Source organism: Haliotis cracherodii, unplaced genomic scaffold, assembly GCF_022045235.1.
Source record: "Haliotis cracherodii isolate W230 unplaced genomic scaffold, xgHalCrac1.p SCAF_5, whole genome shotgun sequence".
NCBI lineage: Eukaryota > Metazoa > Mollusca > Gastropoda > Lepetellida > Haliotidae > Haliotis > Haliotis cracherodii.
This window is the reverse complement of record NW_027266308.1, coordinates 54,888,400-54,911,208: the sequence shown is the minus strand read 5'-3', so window position 1 is coordinate 54,911,208 and position 22,809 is coordinate 54,888,400. Positions and strand designations below refer to the sequence as shown.

The following is a 22,809-nucleotide window of genomic DNA, read 5'->3' as shown; positions in this document are numbered from 1 at the left end:
AAGGAAGAAATGCATTGCGTGAGATAGGCCAAGTATATCATTATACAATTTAATATGAAATGTTCAATTTTTGTAATTTGACCATGATAAGTTAATTATACAATTTCACCCGTCCATCTCACTTCAAAACACCCTGCCTCACATTTTATTTTCCCAAAATACCCCAAGACAAAGAATATCACTATTTGTGTTGTCATCTTTTCATGATAATATTCTCCATGTACACAGTCCTACCAAGCGTCATGCTTCATGTGAATCTTAACTGTTGACAGTTTTTTTTTTTGTTGTTGACATTTTTTATTCCTTTCGAAGAGTTGTACATCAGGTTCAGAGGTTACACAGTAGTTTTAGTCAATTGTAGTGACAATACGTTACATAGATGTACATTTCTTGTGATATAAATATAGCATGCATAATTGAAACACGCACGCACGCACGCACGCACGCACGCACGCACGCACACACACACACACACACACACACACACACACACACACACACATGATATGCCTCAAGTAGAGCATGAAAAGTTGTATAGATAGTCAGATATAACTAAAACAATTATGGTTGTATTGCTATTTGAGGCATAGCTGATCTATAGCCTTATTGTACAGGGCATGATTATTATATTAATTTGTGTAGGATTTTTCCCCAACTGTTGACAGTTAATGGACACAGATGCCTTGAACAGTTTTTTAGAAAAGTAACAAAATATACTGCATCAACTTTTTTGAATTTTGATGAAAATCTATTAATTTACTGTGGCCTTAAGTATTAACTAGTTTAATCATACTCTTAATAAAAAGTGGGGCAGTGGGGTAGCCTAGTTTTTAAAGTTTCGCTCATCACACTGAAGACCCACATGGGTAGTGTGTGAAGCCCATTTCTGGTGTCACCGCTGTGACATTGCTGGATTATTTCTAAAAGCGGTGTAAACCTATACTCACTCACTTAATGATATGTTTTGGCCACTGTAGGACTTGACCAACCTTGCACGGTTCCCTCACTTGAACAGTGTGAGTCTGAAGGATCCTCTGTACTCCGCCAGTCCTGTGAGTCAGCTGTGTAACTACTCCACACACGTGTTGTATCATCTGCCGAACCTACTGCGTCTCGACACATACGACATCACCGCCAAGCATCTCAGTGATCTTGCAGAGGTAAGTCCAACTGATTGATTTATTTAAATGATTGTTAGCTTCATAGTTTCAATAAGTAGTAGATTTAATGACATGGACTGCTATAAACTGTCGTCTTGGTCATGGTGAGACTTCATTTGATGGGATTGTGAAACGATTATTTTTTTTAATTGGTTTACGGATCGGACAACCGTAAATATCACAAAAGTAGAAGAAAAATATAATTCACAATTGAGAGTTTTTTATTATTACAGAGTCTAAAAAAAACATATAGCAATGAAATGTATCATAAATTGTTCTAACAAAAGATAACTCTCCGCGACCAACAATACATGCACATAAAATAATTGTGTTGTTTTAATATATCTACCAACCATATGACCCAAAAGATTTGAAAGTGTTTTAGTTCCTTGTTTTTTTCATCCATCAATTTAAGTTTTGTAAAAGATATTATCCGTCAATCAACAAGATCTAATGGGGAAAAAAAGGCCTTCAGGGTAAAGGGGGTTGGCAATGATTTAAAAAGGCAGACAGTCAAACACAAATCACTATCTTATCTCAAAGAGTATTCTATCCTGGTGGATGATGAGGTAAGATATATATTCAGCTAAGCACAATTTGATATAAATTTACCTGAAGAGCTGTTTGGGTGAAAAAATGTAGATATTATCCATATTGAAAAAATCAAAAGATAATATTTTTCTGCTTATGGGTTGACACAGCTGCTATATGTTGTGTCATAATGATTTCTAATCTATTATATTTAAAGTAACTTACTCATGTTGGTTTAAGTGTGAGTGTGGCTGAAATGTATTTTGAGTTGTCAAGTTGTCTATGAACACAATATCGGCCAATCACATTGCAAGAAACGACATGGACATTATTGATGTATCTGTGGCCCTCATTACAGACAACTGTGACGAAGAAGAAGATGTACTACAACATGAGGCTGAAAGTCATACGCCGTAATTTGACAGCTCTCGTCTCAAAGTTGGAGACACACAAGCGCCATCTGTTGGAGGGACCTTACCAGAGAATGAGAAAGATAGTGTTTGCTGTGAAGGAGGTCAGCCATTTACAAAATCATAATAAAAGTACTGTCTTAAATGGTTGATGTAAATTTAACTATGTGTATGACAAGGTGCAGTTTGCTTCTAATCTCTGATATCCATAACAAAGAGTGAAAACAGCACCCTGGATGCACCCTGGAAACCGGTCACCCATTCATGGTTAGCTACCTTTGAACTTTGCTTCAAATCAACATGTGCTATGGATGTGGTTTTGCCTAGCCCATTGATATCCTTTCTAACTTCGTTGTTACATGGATATATTCACTCTTAGAGTTGAATATTGTCAGTTTTATTCCCTCTGAGTCTGCCAAACAACATTAATACTAGTAGTGTTGGGGGCATATAGAAGCTTGTAATGTAAATGGTTTAACACAGATGATGTCTGTAAAAAGTGTTATCATTGCTAATTGGTTCAGGAATGTTTTTGCTTTAATGGGTTTAACTGCCTATGGATTTAATTTGTTTACTCTACAGACTATACTATTTATACATTTTAACCAAAATGTTGCTCTGCAATTATATTTATATCTTTATTTCGCCCACTGACTCATGTTTTTTTAGAGAAAAAATCATTAAACTAAGTGATAAAAAGTTATAAGTCTTTGTACTACGATTATAGTAATTCACATTCAATATAGACATCTGCCAGTCATAACCTTATGGTTTTTGGTTGATGAGGCCTTGATAGGTAGATAATGTGACAGAGTTGCATCCCTTAGCCATGTGAAAGTCTGTTGCTCATGGATTGTGTACCCTCAGTGTAATTCTTGGTTTATCAGCACAATACCTGTGCTCGAGGGTTTCACCTGCATCAAGCAACAATATAACTGAAATACATGTATGATTCGAAACAGTGTTAATCCATGCTCACTCCCCAGTACAGCTACTGAGTCAGTGTGTAATGGTGTGTTGTGTGTGCAGCTGGAGCGGGAGGTGCAGGAACTGCAGCAGGCAGGGGAGGACCTCAACATGTGCACCAGTGACACCGAGAGTGAGAAAGATGCAAAGGAATCAAAGGTACTAAGGACATAGAGGACAGATTGCTTTTTCTTGGATAACAGATTTCTTCTTGGATAACAGATTTCTTTGTGAAAAATCCTGGGCCCACTTGCACAAAGTGATCTTAGTGCTAAGATGATTGTAACTCCCATACTTTAACATAGTCTTACGAGAGTCTTTGCGCTAAGATCGCTTTGTGCAAGTGGGCCCTGGTCAGTAAGTGGGAAAAGAAAACATTGAGGCCCTTGAGGTTTACTGCTATTGTATGAAACAAGGGACCCCAAAACCATGACTATTTAACAGTAAGGTTATGACAGTGATTATACCCCTTGACTTTCATGTTTAATTGGGACCACTCATAAGGCATCATTGTCCTAAATGTTGTATGATGTGGATACTTATATGTCATTCTATTTGGATTAAAGTGTTGAATTCTTTCGCAGATTAGTAGGAAAGGAATTTGTAGGGTTAGGTTAGTGATACCCTGTGGCGGCATTGATCAATAGTAGGAGTGCAATGCATCAACAATGAGAAGCTACCTTGTTCTCTGGTGACTGATTTATGTCTCATGACTGGCATAGTTTCTCATACAATGTCTAGGTAGTCAGTAACAGACAGTGCCAAGTAAATGAAATAATCATGTGTTCAACTCAGAAAGTAGTGGATCAGAGCCATCATCGAAAGCCTATCATGGACAAGTATGATGCACTGAAGAGAAGGCTGAGGAAGCTGGAGAGGAAATGTGAAGAGTAAGTTCCCTTGTTCTTACTCTGTCAAGGTCACAGTAATTTATCCATATAAGATTTTCCCTGAACATAGTGAAACTAATTTTGTTTAAAACTTAGAAACCTTTATTACATTAGGGCTGGGATGAGTCCAAAATTACTACCCAGGTACCAAACCCCTTATTACCCTAACCTACGTTTGTACCCGCTGAAGGTCTCAAGTTTGGTACAAAATGTTCAGTTGGGAATTGTTTTACAAGAGCCCTGGCAGAAAGTATTTAGATATGGTATAAAACGATCTGATCGTGCATGCACTGAAGTTGACTAAAGCTTTGTCTTAAATCAAACATATGAATTCAGATTCTCTTTCAGATTAAATCCTCGTTGGGGCACTTATTGCATTTTCCTTGCTCAGGAAAATCTACATGACATAGTTTTAACCATTTTCCTTAATAAAAAATGTTACCACACAAAAAACTTTGTTTTTGTATGATATACGACCACCCTTACGGGGCCTCACCCCCACGGCGCCTCACGCCAGGGGGGGCAACTCTCACCCAAATCACTTTCCTTATGTCATCTGTAAGAGCTGTCGAGACAGGAGAATGGCTAACGTCAATAGACCTAAAATACGCCTATCTCTACGTACCCATACGCCCCGAGTTCAAGAAATACCTGAGGTTTTCTTTCGACGGGAGATGTTATCATTTCAGGGTTCTACCATTCAGGATCTCCACGTCTCCGAGGGTGTTCACCAAGCTGATGTTGATTCCTGCCCAAGTGGCCAGGTCGAAAGGTCGGTTCTGACATCCGTACCTCGTCGACTGGTTACTAAGAACTCTATCGCAATCCCTGAGTCAGATAGCTACACAAGACATTCTGATCACTCTAGGGTGGATAGTCAATCTCAAGAAGTCAGATCTGAGCCCTACTCAGAATCTAGTCTTCCTAGGGGCGAATTTCAACACGGTGAGAGGACGTGTATCTCTGTCACAAGATATCAAGTTTCTTATGCGCAAGTCACACTGCTCGTACACCAGTTACTGGGCAACATGGCGGCGACAGTGGATGTGGTCTGGCGGGCGCGCTTGAGAATGAGTCCCATTCAACAAGCACTCCGTTGACTTTGGGCGAATTCGGAAGATCTCGAGACTCCGTAGTGGCTCATTACACATCTTCAGTGGTGGACCGAGGTAGGGAATCTGTCCCGGGGGCTCCCCCTCAACACTCCTGTTCCGTCTCTCAAAGTTCAAACAGACGCGTCATTCTCCGGCTGGGGAGGCGTTCTGAATGATCACACTGCCTCGGGACTATGGTCCCAGCAGGAGATCAAACTGCATATCAATTTACTAGAACTGAGAGCGGTCAGGTTGGTGTTCCAACGCTTCCCGGATCTACTTCGTGGCCAAGTGGTTCGTCTAGAGAAGGACAACCAAACGGCGATGACTTACATCCGGAAGCAGGGGGGAACGGCGTCTCCATCGCTTCGCCAAGAGACGTGGCAGTTCCTACTATGATGCGACTCTCACGATATCAGGGTGCTACCTGTTTATCTCCCGGGGGTGGACAACGTCCGTGCGGATGCTCTGTCTCGCCGGATCCTCGCTCCTCACGAGTGGAGGCTCGACCCGGGGATATTCAGGATTTCTCCCTGTTATACAGGTCGTTACAGGTTGATCTGTTTGCATCTGGGGTGAATCGCCAGACACCAACGTTCTGCTCCCGAGTCCCCGACCCGAGGTCGGTGGCACCGGACGCCTTCCAGCTAGATTGGACGAACAGAGTTCTGTGGGCATTACCCCCACTACCTCTGATTTCCAAGGTCCTGTCTCAGCTAGGCACTCAGCCTGCGTGACTACTTGTGCTCCTGGCACCTCTTTGGTCGGCGCAGAGTTGGTTTCCAGTAATACTCAGGTTTCTGGCTCAGCCTCCTGTTCTATTACCTTTACGACCGGACCTCCTATCCCAGAATGGGGCCCTCCACCCGAATCCAAGGGTTTAATGGGTGGCTTGGCCACTGTCAGGAATCGCCTCCAGAAGAGCGGTATTCCTGCACGAGTTGCAGACACAATACTGGCTTCGCGGAGGGATTCGACAAATGTTCAGTACGAGGATAGATAGACCTGCTATGCGCGCTGGTGTGTCGATAGAGGGATTGCAGATCTTTTTTTTTCTTCAGATCTCGTAGCCGTGCTTGAGTTCCTCCAGTCGCGACTAGATGACGGCCTGGCCGCATAAACGGTCCGAGGGTACTCTACAGCTATCTCAGCTTTTCATGTCCCTGTCGACGGGGCACTTCTGGGTGCACACCCATTAGTGCAGCGCTTTTTAGCAGGTGTGGACAGGATCCGACCTCCGGACTTGGGACTTGTCAATCGTTCTTGATTGGCTGTCCGGTCCTTCCTTTCGGGATCTGTTGTCTCTCTCTCTCACTTCAGCTGTTGAGCTGGAAGAAGGCGTTCCTTGTGGCGCTATTGTCCGGCAGACGGGTAGGCGACATTCGTGTTATGTCATCCGATCCCGAAATATCTGTCTTCCACCGGAACAGAGTGTGTTTCGACTACCGAACTCTTACCGTCCTAAGGTCGCACACGCCTTCCACGTGAACGGCTCCTATTGAGCTCCTATCGTAGCCTTCCTTGTCGGGAACCACTGCAAGACATGCTCATGTCTTGGATGTCCGCAGGACCCTCAAGGCCTATATCAGCAGAACTATGTGTAGCCATAAGGATAACCAACTATTTTGCTGTTACTGCGGTAGGAAGGCTGGCTCACCTGCGAGCAAACAATCTATCTCGGGGTGGATAGTTTCAACCATTTGTAATGTGTATACGCTTACAGGTAGGAACCCCCCTACCAGGTTGAAGGCTCATTCGGTTAGAGCAGTGGCTACGTCACAAGCGTACGCCGCGGCTCTGCCCATTGAGGAGATCTGCTCGGCGGCTATTTGGACCCAGCCGAGCACGTTCATCAAACATTACCAACTCGACAAACACTCAAGCGAGCGTGCTCGTTTTGGTCAGTCAGTTCTCCGAACTGGGCAAAGTTCTAATCTCTAGCCGATTGAGCATTCGAGATTTTAGACCGTCCTCCGGATATACTGCTCAGTAATGGTCCGGATTTTATCTTCTGCGGTCGATAAATATCAGTCCTTACTACTCGATAATACCCGTATTTTGCACACGCACTCTTTCGATCCTCGGGGACCCTCTGGCCTAGCTCAGGCGCGGGTTATAGTCTCTCATGATCTACGCCCTTATATCACTTGTTCAAAAAAAGTGTGGGGGGGAATCGAGTTCTCAACTTACGACAAGCCGCAAAAACAGGCTTGATCATAATATATGGTCGACCACGCCCTGTCTCTAGGCCCCGCCTTTCGACGATGGTGCCTCACGGTAAGGTTGGTTCCATTTATTGAACTCTATGTTTTATTCTGTTGAATAATCAAATAGGATGTATTTATTTACGCTTGTTGCTGACGGATGCCACTTCCTAGATTATCTTTAGGAGTCTGTCTTGATGCAATAAGTGCCCCAAGGAGGATTTAATCTGAAAGAGAATTTTACAAACCTGTAGAGGTTATGAATTCTCTGATGAAAGCCTCCTTGGGGCACGACCACCCACCTCCCCACATTCTGTCAGCATTTGACATATGGAAAGTGATTTGGGTGAGAGTTGCCCCCCCTGGCGTGAGGGTCGTATATCATACAAAAACGAAGGTTTTTGTGTGGTAACATATTTTATTAAGGAAAATTGTTACAACTATGTCATGTACATTTTCTTGAGCAAGGAAAATACAATAAGTGCCCCAAGGAGGATTTCATCAGAGAATTCATAACCTCTACAGGTTTGTAATTTTTTTATTATTATTGTCATTAAACAATATATCTCACATGACTAACCACGGGCCTGGGTAGTCCTGTAGGTACCTGGGTCCTACTCAGGACCCACCTGACCCGAGTACCCGAGTTAACCGTCCCAGCCCTATTAACCTTGTTTACATTTTTTTGCTAAGCTTGTGGTTAATGTGCTTAGGATTGAAGGTTACTGTGAAGAGGCTGAAAGTCGTCTTCATCGGATGTCAGATACATTGATCAGCAGGTTCATGATAGAACTGGAGACAGGGGGAAATGTTCGCTTTGAAGAGGGGTCACCGACTGACATTTGGTAAGTCTATTTTATAATGTCAACACGTAGGTGTATTGTCACTCGGCTATCTTTCACTTTATAATATACAAGGCCCACAGGCAATAATAATGTATGAAACCTACACTCACAAATCATTGTAAGCCTACAAGGATGACATCAGCTGGAGAGAGTGTCGAACCTATCTGTAGCACCCGCTGTTCACGCAGGTCAAGGTCGCTACTGTCAGTTCTTGAACTAGACTTATGAATGGTTCAAACAATAATCTGTCATATATTCTATGTTAAATAAAGGTCACAAAAGAGTTGAAACAAGGTCTTTCTTATGCATTTGCTGTTAATTTATGATATATTTGAACTTGTGGGTTCTCAGAGTGAATAACATACAACTTATGATTATGAACATCTTAATATATTCTTCTGGAGCTGAACAAACCTCTCATGAATTCTGTTTCAGTAAATGTTTGTGTACTTTAAGTTGTATAATTGTGAATTTAGTTGTGCAAATTGAATTACAGGTTTAGTTCCTGTCATGATCTGGTGCTGTCGAGGTTTTGTGCAGCCGACTACAGAGAACAGGGCATTATGGGTATCAAGCTGCATCGCATCATTCGCGTCCGCAATCGGATGCTAAGAGCAAGATTCGATGAAAAACTGGCCAACTTTACTGATGAGAAGGATAATGAATTCTACCCTCTCAGCAAGTAAGTTCAACCTTGTCTGCACTTTTATAAGCATAACATGGATTTTCTTTTTAATATTAGAATTTCAAATGAGATTGATTTGTCTGTCCATGTCCACAATCAACACATCAATGATAGAAATGTTGTGTCAGCATGTTAAGCTTCATGGGCTCTCTGTAGGCATGTGGTAGGGATTTATCTAACAGCCCTAAAGGCCGAATGTCAGCCCCATGTCAACAGGAAATGTCAGTTGACATTTACAAATTGAAATGAAAATTTCCCAATTCATGCTATTAAAGTCATAACTAAAGATATGTTTTTGTAGCCGTGACTTGTATTTCACTAGTAACCATCGTAACAGGACCAATATAGTCTTTAATGCTCAGTTTTACATTTATACATTGAATGCAGTGTTAAAATACACTGTTGAAATATCTCTGCATTTAGGAAAATTATGACTCCCTAAATTCTTATTTTAAATAATATAATGATATTTGCCCCCAATTTTCAGGCCATGGGTACTTAGTTTGGAATCGTAGATATTACCGTGGTCTGTGCACTGTTGCAGGACCCCCACACACAAGAAGCTGCTGGAGTACTTGTTCTGGATGTGGGACCCTGATATAGCTGGAGGAGCTACAGAGATGGCTCGGGTCCTAGAGGAGGGATTCCCTGATGCAGACATGTACCAGGTTAGCTTTCTTCATTTTATTTCATGAGGTCCATGGATTTATGATAGAGATGAAGATCCGAGAAACCTTCCATAACATCAGCCAGTCAGTGTCAAGGCTTCTAAATTCTTGGGTATGAGTAAGCAGTTTACAGCAGCATATCTGATGTCTGTATTACGAAAATGAACTTAAATGCTCATCTCTCAATGTAAATAATAGAGACCATGTCATGAAGTTGTTGTGGATATTTTATACACCCTGTCCTGTTTTTAAAGTTATAGCAACTGCACCCAGAAGTGAGTACCATGAAAGAATATTTGTGTACTGTGTGGGATTCTCGTTCTTTTAAATCAAATTTTCCAAATCAAGATGGTAAAAAAATGCAGCCACATAATTTTGGAAAGATGATTAGCCCAAGAACCCACTGATCCTTTATTGAGATTTGGCAGTCAAACTGATATAACTTCCTATGGAGTGGTTGTCAGATCTCTTTGCAGTGAGGAGTAGAGTAACAATCTGATTTGAAGTGTTCATGACTGTCTCATGTGAGTCTTAGATGCAGACATGAACAAGGTGAAGTGGGCCAGACTTTCTCAAGTGAAACAAAGGGAATGTTGATACTTTATTGTATTAAATCCTAGTTTTGTGTGTACAAGCAAATTTTCATTAGAGACAGGAACTCATCAGAATATATGTGAGTGAGTGTGTTAGGTTTAATGCTACTTTGAAAGTATTCCAGTTATATCCTTGTCAGCTTGGTGTGGGAGGAAAGCCCAAAGTGATGCAGGTCTGAGATGTTTACCACTTTGGTGAAACCCATGAGCACGGGTATGGTGCTGACAAACTTTGAAACATGATCAGGGCCAAATGGAATTTGAACACAGATCATAGGTATCTCATGCCATAGACATGCAACGCTGCACAGCACGTGCACGTTAGACAACCGAATGTATGAACAAAGTTGAACATAAATTCTCTTTCAGATTAAATCCTCCTTGGGGCACTTATTACATTTTCCTTGCTCAAGAAAATCTACATGACATAGTTGTAACCCTTTTTCCTTAATAAAATGTTACCACGCAAAAAACTTCGTTTTTTGTATGATATACGACCACCTTTACAGTGCCTTACCCTCCACGGCGCCCTGTGCCAGGGGGAGTAACTCTCACCCAAATCACTTTCCTTTATGTCATCCGACTGTCAAGACGTTTGATTTTTTCAAGAAAGTTTCAAGAACCTAATCGTTCACCTAGAGACCATGACTGACCAAACTGTATGTATGGTACCTTTCTTTGCTTGCAATGGAGTAATACCTCGCATTGTAAAGTTATAGTGTTGTAATTCTAATAGAAGAAACGCCACGTGTACGGTACATTTGAATTCAAATGGCCGTAATGGCATCCATTGAGTAGTTCCACTGTCTGACACATGTAACACCAAGGCCATTAAAACGGCTTGGTTTTTTGTTATATCATGCAGAATTGAACTAGAGGTTTTCCTTTACATAAACCCAAGGTGGTGTGCTAGATTATAACTACACTTACCTTTTTTACGGGTTTTACACCTTAGCACGTTACACACCCCTTTGGTGTTACAATTATACTACGGACATTGGCTATTAGTATCGCGTTACAAATTGCATTCTACGTTACGCCTTTGCTTCTGTTTTCACAATTTTGCATGTATCTTTCCGATCTTTAATTTCGCACTGATACACTATTTTCCTATCCCCAACCAAACTCAGAATTTACAGTCTCTTTTACAGACCTTCAAACTTTTTTCGGGATGTTGTTCGAACATCCCACCCCAGGACCAGCATTCAAGCTGCCTGAAGTGTTTGGTAGAAAGGGGACATGATGATCAGTCATGCCCCATCTGCCGGGAGTTTACCCCAAAAACTATGAAGCGTCAGCACGCCGACCTCGTCCACTATAAGGGTCTTCTTGAGGCGGGGGTGGACATTCACTCTAAGAAGGCCATTCCCCCCCCTCTAAAAAGGGTTAAAACAAAGCTAAATCTACGCCTTCTGCTACAGTCTCCTCCGCCCCCTCTCCGAGGGCCAGGGGAGACGGCTCTAGGGTCCCCAAGGTTCCTACACCTGCACCCTCTGGCAGACATTTCTGCTTTACTTAAGTTGCCGATGGCGTCGATGATGGAGGAGGTTAAGTCCCAACTCCGAGAGGAGCTGCGGGCTGGGCCTTCCCAGTTGTCGGCACCGGATGAGTCGATTACGGTCGGCTCGGAATCGAGAGAGGAGGAGTGGATGGAGGAGGGAGGGGATGACTCAGAGGCTTCGGAGACATTCTCCTTCGTATCCTTGTTGAGGCACGTATTTTCGTATCCTTGTTGAAGCACGTGCGGGACAAGATTGTCCAGGTACTGCCTCAGGTGGCTGTGCCCATGCCCGCGTCGGATCCCACTGAGTTCTGCCTTCCGGGGGACGCCTTTGCTCCTAGCAAGACGCCCCATCGGTTGCCCCCCTTTCCCATGTGTGGTGCGGAGCTGAAGGCTGCATACGTTTGCCTCGAGGAGCAATACCGTAATGTATGCCAACAGCTTCGCATGTCCGTACACTCCGCCTATCTGTCTGCAGTACAGAGGGAGCTGGTGGGGGAGGGGCCTGCTGACTCCTCAGAGTTGGCTGCACAACTGACAGAAGTTCATAGTCATCTCGCGCGGGACGCTATTCGTAGCTGTGCCTCGCAGATGATGTGCGCTGTCATGGGCATGCACAGGCTGTGGATGTCAGTGTCTAAGTACTCGGCATCCACACGCCCGGACCTCCTTGCTTTGCCGTTTAAGATGGGTGCTACCCTCTTCACTGGGGCTCAGCAGGTGGCCCGAGAGGCCGCTCAGTTGTACGCTTCAATCAAGGACTCTAAGGCCTTGTTGGAGGTACCTCTCGCCTTGACTCTTCCCACGCTGACACGCCGGGTCAGAAGTCTGCACCTGCTTGGAAGCAGCCGCTTCCTTCAGGTAAAGGCGCAGGGAGAGGCAAGAGAGGCAAGGGCTGGGGCAAGGCGGCTGGTCGAGGGGCCGGAAACCCCTTGGGTTCCCATTGGCGCCTTAAGTGCCCCGGGTGGACCCACAGTCACCAGTTCTCGAACTGCAGACAGCCGAGATCCACTGCCTCAAACCGGATGTCCCCGTAGGCGGCCGACTGGCACTATTCCTCAAGGAATGGGAGACAGTTACATCCAATCCCTGGACCCTGTCCACTATCATGGATGGCCATTTGCCTCGGTGGAAACACCATCCGCCCCCCTTCTCCGGATTAAAGCACACTCCGGTGCTACCCGAGAGAAGTCAGAGTTCCTCCGTACTGAGGTCAACACACTTCTTATGGAAGCTGCGATCGAACCGGTTCCCAAGGATCAGGAAAACGAGGGCTTCTACTCGAAGTATTTCCAAGTCACCAAAAAAGACTAGGCTGAGAAGGCTGAACAAACTGATAGAGGTACCGTCCTTCAGGATGGAGACACTGCGCTCAGTGATCTCGGCTGTCGAGACAGGAGAATGGCTAACATCAATAGACCTAAAATACGCCTATCTCTACGTACCCATACAGAGTTCAAGAAATACCTGAGGTTTTCTTTCGACGGGAGATGTTATCAGTTCAGGGTTCTACCATTCGGGATCTCCACAGCCCAGAGGGTGTTCACCAAGCTGATGTTGATTCCTGCCCAAGTGGCCAGGTCAAAGGTCGGTTCTGCCATCCGTACCTCGACGACTGGTTACTAAGAGCTCTATCGCAATTACACACCTTCAGTGGTGGACCAAGGTCGGGAATCTGTCCCGGGGGCTCCCCCTCGACACTCCCGTTCCGTCTCTCACAGTTCAAACAGACGCGTCACTCTGGGGAGGCGTTCTGAACCATCACACTGCCTCGGGACTATGGTCTAAGCAGGAGATCAAACTGCATAACAATGTGCTAGAACTGAGAGCGGTCAGGTTGGTGTTCCAATGCTTCCTGGATCTGCTTCATGGCCAAGTGGTTCGTCTAGAGATGGACAACCAAACGGCGATGACTGGAAGCAGGGGGAACGGTGTCTCTGTCGCTTCTCCAAGACATGTGGCAGCTCCTCCTATGGTGCGACACTCACGATATCAGGATGATACCTGTTTATCTCACGGGGCTGGACAACGTCTGTGGGGACGCTCTGTCTCGCCAGATCTTCGCTCCTCACGAGTGGAGGTTTGACCCGGGGATATTCGGGATTAACTCCCGATTATACGGGTCATTCCAGGTGGATCTGTTTGCGTCTGGGGTGAATCACCAGACACCAACGTTCTGCTCCCGAGTCCCTGACCCAAGGTCGGTAGCACTGGACGCCTTCCAGCTAGATTGGACGAACAGAGTTCTGTGGGCATTTCTGCCAGTCCCTCTGGTTGCCAAGGTCCTATCTCAGCTAGCCACTCAGCCTGCGCGACTACTTGTGCTCCTGGCACCTCTTTGGTCGGCGCAGAGTTGGTTTCCAGTAATACTCAGGTTTCTGGCTCAGCCTCCTGATCTATTACCTTTACGACCGGACCTCCTATCCCAGAACGGGGCCCTCCACCCCAATCCCAGGATTCAATGGGTGGCTTGGCCACTGTCAGGAATCGCCAACTAGGATAACCAACTATTTTGCTGTTACGGCGGTAGGAAGGCTGGCTCACCTGCGAGCAAACAATCTATCTCGAGGTGGATAGCATCAACCTTTTTGTACAGCGTATACGCTTCAAGGCAGGGACCCCCCTACCAGGTTGAAGACTCATTCGGTTAGAGCAGTGGCTACGTCACAAGCATATGCCGCAGCTCTGCCCATTGAGGAGATCTGCTCGGCGGCTATTTGGAGCCGGCCAAGCATGTTCATCAAACATCACCAACTCGACAAACACTCAAGCGAGCGTGCTCGGTTTGGTCAGTCAGTTCACTGAACTGGGCAAAGTTCTACATCTCTAGCCGATTGAGCCTTTGAGAATTTAGACCGTCCTCCGGATATACTGCTCAGTAATGGTCCGGATTTTATCTTCTGTGGTCGATAGATATCAGTCCTTACTACTCGATAATACTCGTATCTGCACACATGTACTCCTTCGATCCTCGGGAACCTCTGACCTAGTTTTGCACAGGTTAAGTCTCACGGGATCTTTGCCGGGGGGGGGGACTTCGAGTTCTCGAATGTGATAAGCCACAAATAATGGCTATTTCATAGTATATGGTCGACCACGCCCTGTCTCTAGCCCCTGCCTCTCGACGATGGTGCCTCATGATAAGGTTGGTTCCATTTATTGAACTCTTTTTTATTCATTGAAATAATCAGAATACGATGTATTTATTTACACTTGTTGCTGACGGATGCCACTTCCTAGATTATCTTTAGTAGTCTATCTTGATGCAATAAGTGCCCCAAGGAGGATTTAATCTGAAAGAGAATTTTACAAACCTGTAGAGGTTATGAATTCTCTGATGAAAGCCTCCTTGGGGCACGGCCACCCACCTCCCCACATTCTGTCAGCATTTGACATATGGAAAGTGATTTGGGTGAGAGTTACTCACCCTGGCGCGGGGTGCTGTGGAGGGTGAGGCACTGGTTGTATATCATAACATTTTATTAAGGAAAAATGGTTACAACTATGTCATGTAGATTTTCTTGAGCAAGGAATATTCAATAAGTGGCCCAAGGAGGATTTCATCAGAGAAATCATAACCTCTACAGGTTTGTAAAATTTTTAATTCAAATGTCACTGTATTTTTTGTTTCAGAAACTTGGTCGAGATGGTGCTGTCCCCTTAAGTAACAGTTTAAGCCTGGCTGACCGCCGCCGCATCAACTGTCTGATGAGACAGTCTAAAGACAAGGAAGCTGCTGACTCCTGCCCTTATAGATATGGTAAGACAGGACACATGTACAAACACTGTGGGAACCCGGGTTTTGCCTCCAGCTCTCTATTGCTTGTCATGAGAATGGACTATATTAGATCAGGGAGTCAGACTCTGTGACTTACCTGATTCTGTGTCATTTGGACATTGCTATGTTTTTCAGTTACTGGTTTTCTGGTCTAGACTAAATTTCATACTTATGTTTTTCAGGTCAGCTGCTGGTAGCCAAAGTGTACCTGGGGAAAAGTATGTCAGCCATGGATGACAGATCGTAAGTACAAGTTTGAGTAATTAGATGTCTATTTTTCTAGAAAACATTCATTTATCTCCAGTTGTCTGAGTAATTGGAATTGAAAGTTTCCAATTGTCTCTATACCACAGAGTGTTGTGTTGCAGTATTGTGTGAATAGTCTTGCCTTTTTTCCATTAAAAGACTAAAAAAAATAATAGTCTTGGTTCTCAGGCACCGCTAGCATCATCATAAAGTCTGCCGCACGTTTCCCTTTACATGCGCAATGTTTCACTGCGCATCTCGAGTTATGGTCATGGTGGCAATAGGAGTTTGTATGATTGTTTATGTAGGGAGTCCCTTTCCCAGGTTGATGGTGCACAACTGTTTATTTGGTTACATACTAGTTTGAACAAGCTAAAAAAAAAAATTTAAAAAAATATTTTGAAAGTCATTGCCTGAGAACCAATTCTTTTATTTTTTAAGCCTAATAGAAAATACAGTGTATTTATATACATTTTTTGTTCTTTTGTAGTATATCAAAATCTGCATATCACAACATAGATGCAATATTCAAACCAAGAAGGAAAGTTATTCCAAATGAAAGTGAGTACATTATGATGACATAATACATCAAAGGTTGGATATTTTGTTTCTGTTGTTTTCTCATTGTTACAAATGACATAGAAATACTTGCAACCATTTTGTGTTTGTTCTTGTGGTTTTAATTTGACAATGATATTTCAGAGAAAGATGGTGAGAACAGTTCATGTGAGTGCAGTGGCCGGCAGTGTGAGTGGTACATCTTCGATCATGAACTGGTACTTCCTGAGTACATCATAGAGTTTGAGTACATCACACGGGTGAGAACAATGTTTTTAACTCACCTGAGCTCATGTTGTCCCAAGTCAGCCATTGTCTGTTGTCATCCATAACCTTTTTCATTGTTTACTTCTCTGAAATAGCTTGATTGAGATTTATGTTTGTTACTTTCAGGGACTTAAAGTTCAAGATATTCAAAATTCTTCTTCCCATAAACTTAAAAGGCCATAGGCCTGAAAGTTGGTGTGTGAGATCTCAGTTTATGCAGTACCAAGTTTGTCCAAAACAACTTGATTGGAAATCAAATATGGCTGCCATATTGGGAAATACAGTAAACATCTTGAGTCATTCAGTGTAAACATTTACTCCTAAGAAACCACAGGTCCGATGAAGCTGAAACTTCACATTCTTGTTCCTACCAGTGATTAAACCTGAATTTGTGCAAAAGGTTCAAATCTGAATTGAGGTCTGTTGCAGCCATTTTGAAAAAGCTGTTTATTCTCAGTCATTTTTGTTTAAATTGTTATGCAATATGGTACATGTGTAGTTTTGGGGGGCTCAACACAAATGAAAAGAACCACAATGACGGTTGTCACTGCTTGCTTCCTACATCACAACTTCTGTTGTCTCAGCATGACATTGTTGTAACCAGTTTGAAACCTAATAAAAACCGCATAGGCACTTTCATCTAAAAGTAATATTTGCTATGTATCGGATTCCAGTCATATACATGGTTCAAGATGTTGACTTCCGCTGTGAGCGAATATGTCTTCCTCATTGTAGTCATCGTACCTCTTTGTAGTCATCATTTCTCATCATATCCAAGTTGCTGCAATGTGTGACCTGTCTGATTGTGTGTCATTGTACCCTGATGGCTTGGATCATTGGTTACACTATCAGTCACTAATTTGTCTGCCCATATTGCTTACATACAGGTTATATCTGTACTTGTGCTGACAGCATCTTCCCGAAGCACTAGCATCCACTAGACTTTTTATCAAAGTCTTGTTTCCTCCCTCGCCACATCACGCCCAGTTTCCTGTGTTAGATATGATTGGATTATCGCACATATGGATAGTCCAATCAGAGATCGTTTCACAAAATCAACTTCAACGACTTGTGCACCTCTGTATGAAAGTGATTTTCCGCTGCCTGTCTTTGTTGACATGAATATGTCTTTTTCACCTCTGAAACCCCACAAAGAATCCCTGTGTTTTTGTGTCAGGGATGAAATCGTGAATGTTTTCGTAAACTGATCAACAAAGTCGTCGCCTATGGTAGTCACCATCATTGTGAACAGCGATCTGATTGGATAGCATGTTTTCATTACAAGGGGCATAACTCCTGATCTGGTCGAGGTGGCGCCAGGGTCGAGCCAAGAAAAGTGGCCTTGATGTGGCAGGGGTAGAAACTAGGCTTTGATATAGGATAGTGGACACACTTAGCCTCGGGAAGTTTGCTGACTGGGCAATCAACAATATTCACTCACAATGTGAAATGCAGACTAGATAATTATCAAAAAAGATGACCTAGGTAACTAGTGACTTAATTTTTTGTAGAGCAAATGCAGATCCCCATTTTCTGGTCTGAGTGATGAGCTGCTGGAGAACAAGCCGGTGAAACTAGCAAACCTGGGGGGTGGGGAGGACGTCCACTCAGAGGTGGATAAGGAAATCTTTAACATGGAGCCCACAATCAAACAGAGACCAAGGTAATTCATTTCCTGCAGATACTATTTTGTCAAAACCTTTCTGCTAAAGATATAGTTGAAAATGGTTTTAGAATGTTTTGTATTTGTTCATTTATAGATGTTCCATGATTATTTAAAGAACAGGAGTTTGCTTAATGTTAATCTGGTACTTTGGCCGCTAAACAGGTTTTGTCTCAATATGTGTATCTTTTGAAATGGCTAGTTAATCATGCTTGTCATAATTATAACTAGGATGAGGATCAGGTGGACACTATGGCTGCAGAACATGGATAGAACTAGCAGGTGTGATCACCTTGGAAGACCAACTCATTACTGATTCAATGCTCTGCTTGCCTATTGTCGTATCGATGAATCTGGCATACAGTATTCGACACAATAAGCGCCCAGGGCGCTCTCAAAATTAGAAATAGGGGGCTCTTATCAGAATATTATTTTGGTGAAAAACAACAGAGTTGAAAGATCGTAAATTTCGTGGTTTATGCTGACAGCCTCAAATGATTATATATGACAGATATATTTTTCCAGAATTTAATTTCCCAAAATTAAGAATGCATATAATACACATATTATACACAAATATATAAGTCTTGTGTACATTGATCATTTGGAAGGGGTGCTAATAGCGATTGTTCACTACCCAAAATATTAACAAATATCGCCGTGGGCGCTTATTAGAGTGGGGCGTTTATTACGTCGAATACGGTATATTCATTCACTCATACTCTTTTATCAATGGGAGGTAAGTGATCTATTGCAGAACGGGATGTGGGGTAGCCTTGTGGTTAAAACGTTCGATTCCCCATAGCATGGGTACAATGTATGAAGCCCATTCTGATGTTCCCCACTATGGTATTGTTTTGAATACTGCTAAAGAGGGCATGAAATCATATCCACTTCCTCACTATTACAGGCTAGTCACTCTGAATGATGAACTCTTGCTGAAAATATCCAAGTGTGATGCTCTGGCCAATATCACAGTGCTCAATCTCCATGGAAATGGGCTGACAAAACTCAAGCACCTGCAGTCTCTATCAGCACTGAGGAAACTCATTGTCCCTTTTAATGAGCTGACACGATTAGAGGACCTAGCACACATGGTAACTAACAAGGCAATGTTTTTGACAAATGGGTGTACTTACGGATTGCAGCCTCTTTAATTTTCTTTGAAAGTGCTGATACATTTATTAAGCAAGTAACATCACATTAAAAGAATAAAGACGTTCAAATCCTAAAATCAACCTTGTCATCGATGCTACTACAGCTAAATGCTAGTAGATGCTAAATGCCCACTTAAGGAAAGTGTAATGTCTTGTTTTGAAGGTACCCTTGAAAACAAATCCAAGTTAAATTTCCTTCTGAGAGTTAAACCTTTGGATGTCTGCTTAAAGGGCAAGTTCACACGGAAATGAACCTTTTTTTCTTGTACTTTTTCCACATTAAAAGTGTTAACATAGAAGTGTCATAGACAAAAATATAAAAACTTCATATTTAATTAACATATTTTTTGCACTAAAACGATTCATATTTTTCACATTTACCAAGTGTTCTATTTCCATAACAAAAACACCATGGCTTATGTCCCTTGCAATATGACGTCATTGGTGCCAATTGATAAACATTATGACGTCATCATGCTTTGTTAGAGCCGCTTCACGTGGGGTAGGTACAGTTTTGTGATTCTAGCATCTCAGATGCCAGCCAGAATTGTGTTATGCTGAGACACCACTGCGCCGGAGTGTGTCGTAGACCATGTTGTTTTACCGCAAACTGGTCCTTGATATCTTTTGCGTTGAGAATAGACAGGGACCCAGTTGAATTGGCACCAATTACGTCATAATCTAAGGGGGATAACTCAGGCCTATTTCGCTCGTAAAAGGAAGGCCTCATAACGGCATATCACTTTCACACTATTGTGAGCTTCCTACTTTCACTGTGAAAAAAATGAGTGTATATTTTCAAACACAGATACTAACTAATTCTAAAATTGCGTTTTGTTTAGAAAAAGAAAGAAAGTGATTTTTGCGTGTACACTTCCCCTTTAAGCACGTAGAGCTGATATGCAACAATAACCTCAAACCATAGAGACCATATACCGGTACTGATCAGTACATGGTCTCTGCATAAAAACACTTGACAATTTTCCCATTTCCTGTTGTATAAGACATTAATATGTTTATATCCTGCACAAAACCACTTTTATGATGGGAGACAGTTGTAGAGCAGTGACAAGGTTGGCCTAAGAATTGTAATAACCACTTGTAGTTCAGTTTTAAGTTAGAAGCACTTAGCTCTGTTTCAATCCTCCTCTGGTTTGATGTTTTCCGTCTTGAGTTGGTAAAGTGATGCAAGTGCTGTTTTATCAAGGTTCTCCCTTTGTTTACAGTCACTGGAGTACTTGGATGCCAGCTTCAACAAGATCATAACACTTGAGGGGATGAAGGTGAGTAGTGACGACTCTCCAAACATCACTGAGTCACTGTTTTCATTACATCCTCCAATCATCAGTTATAGCATGACTCTATATTATTGCGGTATCGGTACATCCCGTAATCCACACCGCCTGTCGACTGTTTACTTATGCAATCTAAGCACGAATTTGATTGCTTGATCGAACACAGAACTCGTTGTGGTGTGTCGTGGCTACTCGTAAGTATACTCGCTAACCTTTTTTATGATAGTTTCTTGAATGATTTTGAAGTGGAATTACCCCCAACTCCATTTGAAATTGATTAGAAAAGAACCCATTTGTTTCGACGAAGAAGCCCCATGATCCAACCTTAGTCATTTGTACACTGATTATGCATAATCCAAAACAGGACGTGATGCAAACCACATAATCCACACGTATCACACCACAAAATAGCCGTACCGCGATAATATAGAGTTCGCTGCCCTTGAGACGCTAATGACTACTTTGTTTATCAAACTTGGTGTAGAAAATCAGCATTGATCAATCCAAATTTGTGTGTCCTAAAAGTTAAAAAAAGAACAAGAAACATTTTGCATATGACATATTTAATAGGTTAGTAAGTGTGCGCCATTACGATCCATTATAAATTAACTACCGCGATAATATAGTGTACCATCCTTCATCTTAGTATTCACTTTGTGAAAATGTGGTATGCAAAATGTCTCCATTTGTAGTTATTTCTAATGACATGCTGGGGCACGGATGGCCCAGTCGTCTAAGGCGCCGCGATTCGCTGTGCAGAGCTGCGTCCCTTGGGCACGCCAGAAACCTATGATTGTGGGTTCGAATCCGGGTTTGCCCCGATTATGTTTCTAGGTTTGTCAGCACCATACCCGTCCTCGTGGGTTTCACCGAAGTGGTAAACGTCTCAGACCTGCATCACTTCGGGCTTTCCTCCCACATAAGCTGACACGCCGCGATATAACTGGAATACTGTTAAAAGCGGTGTTAAACCCAACTCACTCACTGTAATGACATGCTTGCTGTTTTGGAGACTTACCTGCTCTGTTGAGGCTGTGAACTGAAGCAACATTGAGGGAGGTACTTAATAGATGGGCGACCACTGAGACTGAATCAATGGGACATCTTTGCCAGATCTCTTGCACTAACTATGACCATGGATATATTTTTGCCTTGATAACATTTCATGGGACTGAAGTAAGATTTTGTTCTGCTAGGGTCTGTCTCGCCTGAAGCAGCTGGACATCAGCTGGAACCGACTGACTAACACGCGAGAGGAGCTGTCCATTCTGCGCAAACACATGTCGGGTCTGAAGACTCTTAACATGAGATACAACCCATGGCTTAAGGTGGGTACAGGGACATAGGACATACACTATTGAGTCAAATGACATGTATGTTTTAGAGAATATGCAACAAGCTTCATCTGTCCCGATTAAGTGAATGGTATTATTCCAGAATGGTGTCAATCTATAATTATCCCCCGCCCAACAAAGTTCATACGTCCGTCCGTCCGTCACGTTTTGTTTCCGGAGCATAACTCAGAAACAGTTCGATATATTTTCATGAAACTTTGTAGGTTTGTCAGGTACATGCTGAACTGGTGCCTTTTGCTATTTAGAAATTTTAGAAATTTTTATTTTTTACGTTTTTACGGACAGTAGTCAATAAGCAGCACTATTATCACATTCTCCTCCTGTCAATCTCAGCCTGATGGATTACGCCTGCGTGTCATTGGTCGGTTGAAGTCCCTCACCCTGCTAGATGACCAGCCTGTGACAGAGGAGGAGGCTACTGCTGCCCTGAGAGTAGCAGCAGGGTCTCGCATCTCCCAGCTCTCCCTCCTCACACAGTCCCGCGTCGACGCCACCACGCCACGCTCACTCAGCCTCAACACCACCGCACAGATTGTACTGCACATGAGCAGACAGAAGCCAGAGAAGTTCGGAGAGCATGATACGTCGTGGTATCTGAAAGTGTCCACACTCAACCTGGAGGGCCAGCACATCACGAAGCTGTCCAACCTAGACAGGCTGGAGAACTTGAAGTGGGCGTCCTTCAGTAACAATGACCTGACTAAGATAGAGGTATGTTTGTTCTCAAAGCTAACCTTTGCTGTGCAGAATCAGTTTTGTTGTCTTCCAGCAAAGAAAAAATTACATAATGTTTTTTCACTTCTGCTTGTGGTCACCAAACAGGTAAACATCTAGGAACTATTTCTTTGTTCCAGTGTTTTAACTGAGCTGTGATTCAGCTGCCGTATGATACAATGTCCCACATCACTCACTGCACAGCAATTTCAGAAGGAAAGAAAATTGG

At 43.0% G+C, this 22,809-nt stretch overlaps 1 protein-coding gene across 1 annotated transcript in view; it reads left to right on the top strand.

Annotated features, from left to right (window-relative positions):
* Positions 1-22,809, top strand: part of LOC139442143 (leucine-rich repeat-containing protein 9-like) — a 43,630-nt gene that overhangs the window by 9,102 nt on the left and 11,719 nt on the right. Inside the window, exons 7-22 of the mRNA XM_071222946.1 lie at positions 978-1,160; positions 2,050-2,205; positions 3,131-3,226; positions 3,863-3,957; positions 7,969-8,100; positions 8,597-8,782; positions 9,330-9,453; positions 15,181-15,307; positions 15,508-15,568; positions 16,062-16,132; positions 16,274-16,389; positions 17,908-18,059; positions 18,970-19,156; positions 20,443-20,499; positions 21,708-21,839; positions 22,200-22,577. Coding sequence (XP_071079047.1) covers positions 978-1,160; positions 2,050-2,205; positions 3,131-3,226; positions 3,863-3,957; positions 7,969-8,100; positions 8,597-8,782; positions 9,330-9,453; positions 15,181-15,307; positions 15,508-15,568; positions 16,062-16,132; positions 16,274-16,389; positions 17,908-18,059; positions 18,970-19,156; positions 20,443-20,499; positions 21,708-21,839; positions 22,200-22,577 — 2,253 coding nt within the window. The remainder of the gene's footprint in view (positions 1-977; positions 1,161-2,049; positions 2,206-3,130; positions 3,227-3,862; positions 3,958-7,968; positions 8,101-8,596; positions 8,783-9,329; positions 9,454-15,180; positions 15,308-15,507; positions 15,569-16,061; positions 16,133-16,273; positions 16,390-17,907; positions 18,060-18,969; positions 19,157-20,442; positions 20,500-21,707; positions 21,840-22,199; positions 22,578-22,809) is intronic.